The sequence below is a fragment of the Myripristis murdjan genome, chromosome 8 (assembly GCF_902150065.1).
Source record: "Myripristis murdjan chromosome 8, fMyrMur1.1, whole genome shotgun sequence".
NCBI lineage: Eukaryota > Metazoa > Chordata > Actinopteri > Holocentriformes > Holocentridae > Myripristis > Myripristis murdjan.
This window is the reverse complement of record NC_043987.1, coordinates 8,241,172-8,243,621: the sequence shown is the minus strand read 5'-3', so window position 1 is coordinate 8,243,621 and position 2,450 is coordinate 8,241,172. Positions and strand designations below refer to the sequence as shown.

Sequence of the window (2,450 nt, the reverse complement as noted above, 5' to 3'; positions counted from 1 at the left end):
TCAGTTTCCCATAGCTTCGATTGATTGGCAGCAGGTTTTAAACACATACAGTATGACACTTTCGTATGTGTTTCCAGTTCAAATCTGCTGCTGAGTCAAACAAAGTAAGTGGTCCTTGTTGTTCCTTTTGACATCAGATACATTTTTTTAGTCTCTTCTCATATTGCTCGTGAGTTCTTAACAGATAACAAACGAAAGTAACTTAAAGAAGGACTAAACGTCTTTTCATTATCCATAGGCAATGTATCACATTGTCATTTTTGAGAAAACTAATGAGGTGGAAGTGGTACCATCAAAGTGGGTCAATGGAGAGGAATGTATGTGGCCACCACACAAAGTAGATGTCGTCAAGGCCACAAAAAGTCAACAACAACCTGGAGCAGGCTGGAAACCATACAGAGTCCGAGTTATATTCACATCAAGTAAGTCCAATTGTGTGGATTCTGTTACATGTTGAGACTAATATCTTTGCTAAATGTGTATATAGGCATAAGTTGTCGCACACCAATCAGAAAACAGAATTTCTGTGGAAAGTCACTATCAGTCACATTATTGAAATTTAACCAGTTGTATTTGAGCTTTTAAATGTGAATAACAAAAGAATGAACCAACTAATGACTAACTAACCAACACACCAGTTATTTGTGACAGACAATCCATGGTAAGTTCTTGTTATTATTTTTTTGTAGATGATTACAATGAGGCAAGGCTAAAGCTACCAAAAGCTGTTGAACACACTGACCTTGGGACAGATGGGGAGGATTCTCCAGTTAAACCCAAAAGGCGAAGAATGTAAGTTATTATGTTTTATTTCTACATGTCTATATCTATATGCATTTTCAATTTTAATAACATCAACTACTTAATTAGACCAAAGAACATCCTCTTCCCTGGCGATGATGAAGATGAAGATGAGGCCAAAGATGTCTTGCCAAAAGCTAAGCCAAGGAAGAAGTAAGTAAGAAATTTCAATCGCTGCTCATTTGAGTTTGATCCTCTACTATTGGTATGTAAAATGTTGTTAATATATTTGGTTTGCTATGTCACTGCAGGCCAGCTGAACTGCCTAGTGCACCAAAGATTCTTCCTCCATTTGGTCCTGATCCCCAAGGGAATGATTCTGGTGGGGAAGCTGTCTTACCAAAAGAACAACCACGGTAAACTCCAGCTACAGTTAATTTGAGTTTGATTAGCTATTATTTTAATCTGAAAATTTTCTGGATTGCTTTGCTCTGTCTCCTTGCGTAATAGATGGACTGTCTAATGCACCAGTAATCTTTATCTTTATTTATTCCTAATTTCTGAAGAACATATTCCATTCAGAAAACCACCAACCAAGGAAGGGCATCCTTGCAATCCAAAGCCAAAAAAATCTAATGTTAATCATGCTGATTGCAGAGTCCACCATATGCCTGAACTGGATCAGAGAAGCCGAGCATCCCCTAGCCCGCACAAGAGAAGCTGTGCGTCCCCTAGCCCGCACAAGAGAAGCCGTGCGTCCCCGAGCCCGTACCAGAGAAGCTGTGCGCCCCCTAGCCCGCACAAGAGAAGCCGTGCGTCCCCGAGCCCGTACCAGAGAAGCCGTGCGTCCCCGAGCCCGTACCAGAGAAGCCGTGCGTCCCCGAGCCCGTACCAGAGAAGCCGTGCGTTTTCGAGCCCGCACCAGAGAAGCCGTGCGTTCTCGAGCCCGCACCAGAGAAGCCGTGCGTCCCCGAGCCCTCACCAGAGAAGCCGTGCGTCCCCGAGCCCTCACCAGAGAAGCCGTGCGTCCCCGAGCCTGTACCAGAGAAGCCGTGCGTCCCCGAGCCCTCACCAGAGAAGCCGTGCGTCCCCGAGCCCTCACCAGAGAAGCCGTGCATCCTCTAGCCCTGACCAGAGAAGCTGTGCATCCTCTAGCCTGCACCAGAGAAGCCGTGCATCCTCTAGCCCTTACCAGAGAAGCTGTGCGTCCCCGAGCCCTCACCAGAGAAGCCGTGCGTCCTCTAACCTGCACCAGAGAAGCCGTGCGTCTCCTAGCCCTGACCAGAGAAGCTGTGCATCCTCTAGCCTGCATCAGAGAAGCGTTTCATCACCTGACCTGCACCAGACAAAGACTGTTTCTTCTGAGACACATGAAATGATAAGGAGACCAAAAACCAGTCTTCATACATGTGAGTATTTTATTGTATTTATAGCTAACTGTGATCTGCTGTCTACTGCACACATTTTTATAGGATCAGTTGTACTTAACCACAAAACCTTTTCTTCTTCCTAGCACTCCTGCAAAATATTCTCACAAATCAAGAGATGATGATGGACCAAATGAAAATCATCTTCACAATTGTCCAGGGATTGAAATCTGTAACTGAAGAAGAGATAGGTGTTGAAACAAATCTGCTGCCAGTAGCTGATCGCCAGTCTCTTGAAAACCTGGAGGAGCGGCTAAGAAATAGCCCTGACCTCAAAAACCA

The 2,450-nt window shown here is 44.9% G+C and overlaps 1 protein-coding gene across 1 annotated transcript; it reads left to right on the top strand.

Moving 5' to 3' along the window:
• Positions 1-748: 748 nt before the first annotated feature.
• On the top strand, positions 749-1,926 carry LOC115363077 (serine/arginine repetitive matrix protein 1-like). The gene is made up of 5 exons (XM_030057150.1): positions 749-792; positions 871-954; positions 1,053-1,157; positions 1,399-1,865; positions 1,907-1,926. Exons 4-5 carry the CDS (start codon positions 1,409-1,411, stop codon positions 1,924-1,926), a joined length of 477 nt encoding a protein of 158 aa, XP_029913010.1. The 5' UTR covers positions 749-792; positions 871-954; positions 1,053-1,157; positions 1,399-1,408.
• Positions 1,927-2,450: the final 524 nt, after the last annotated feature.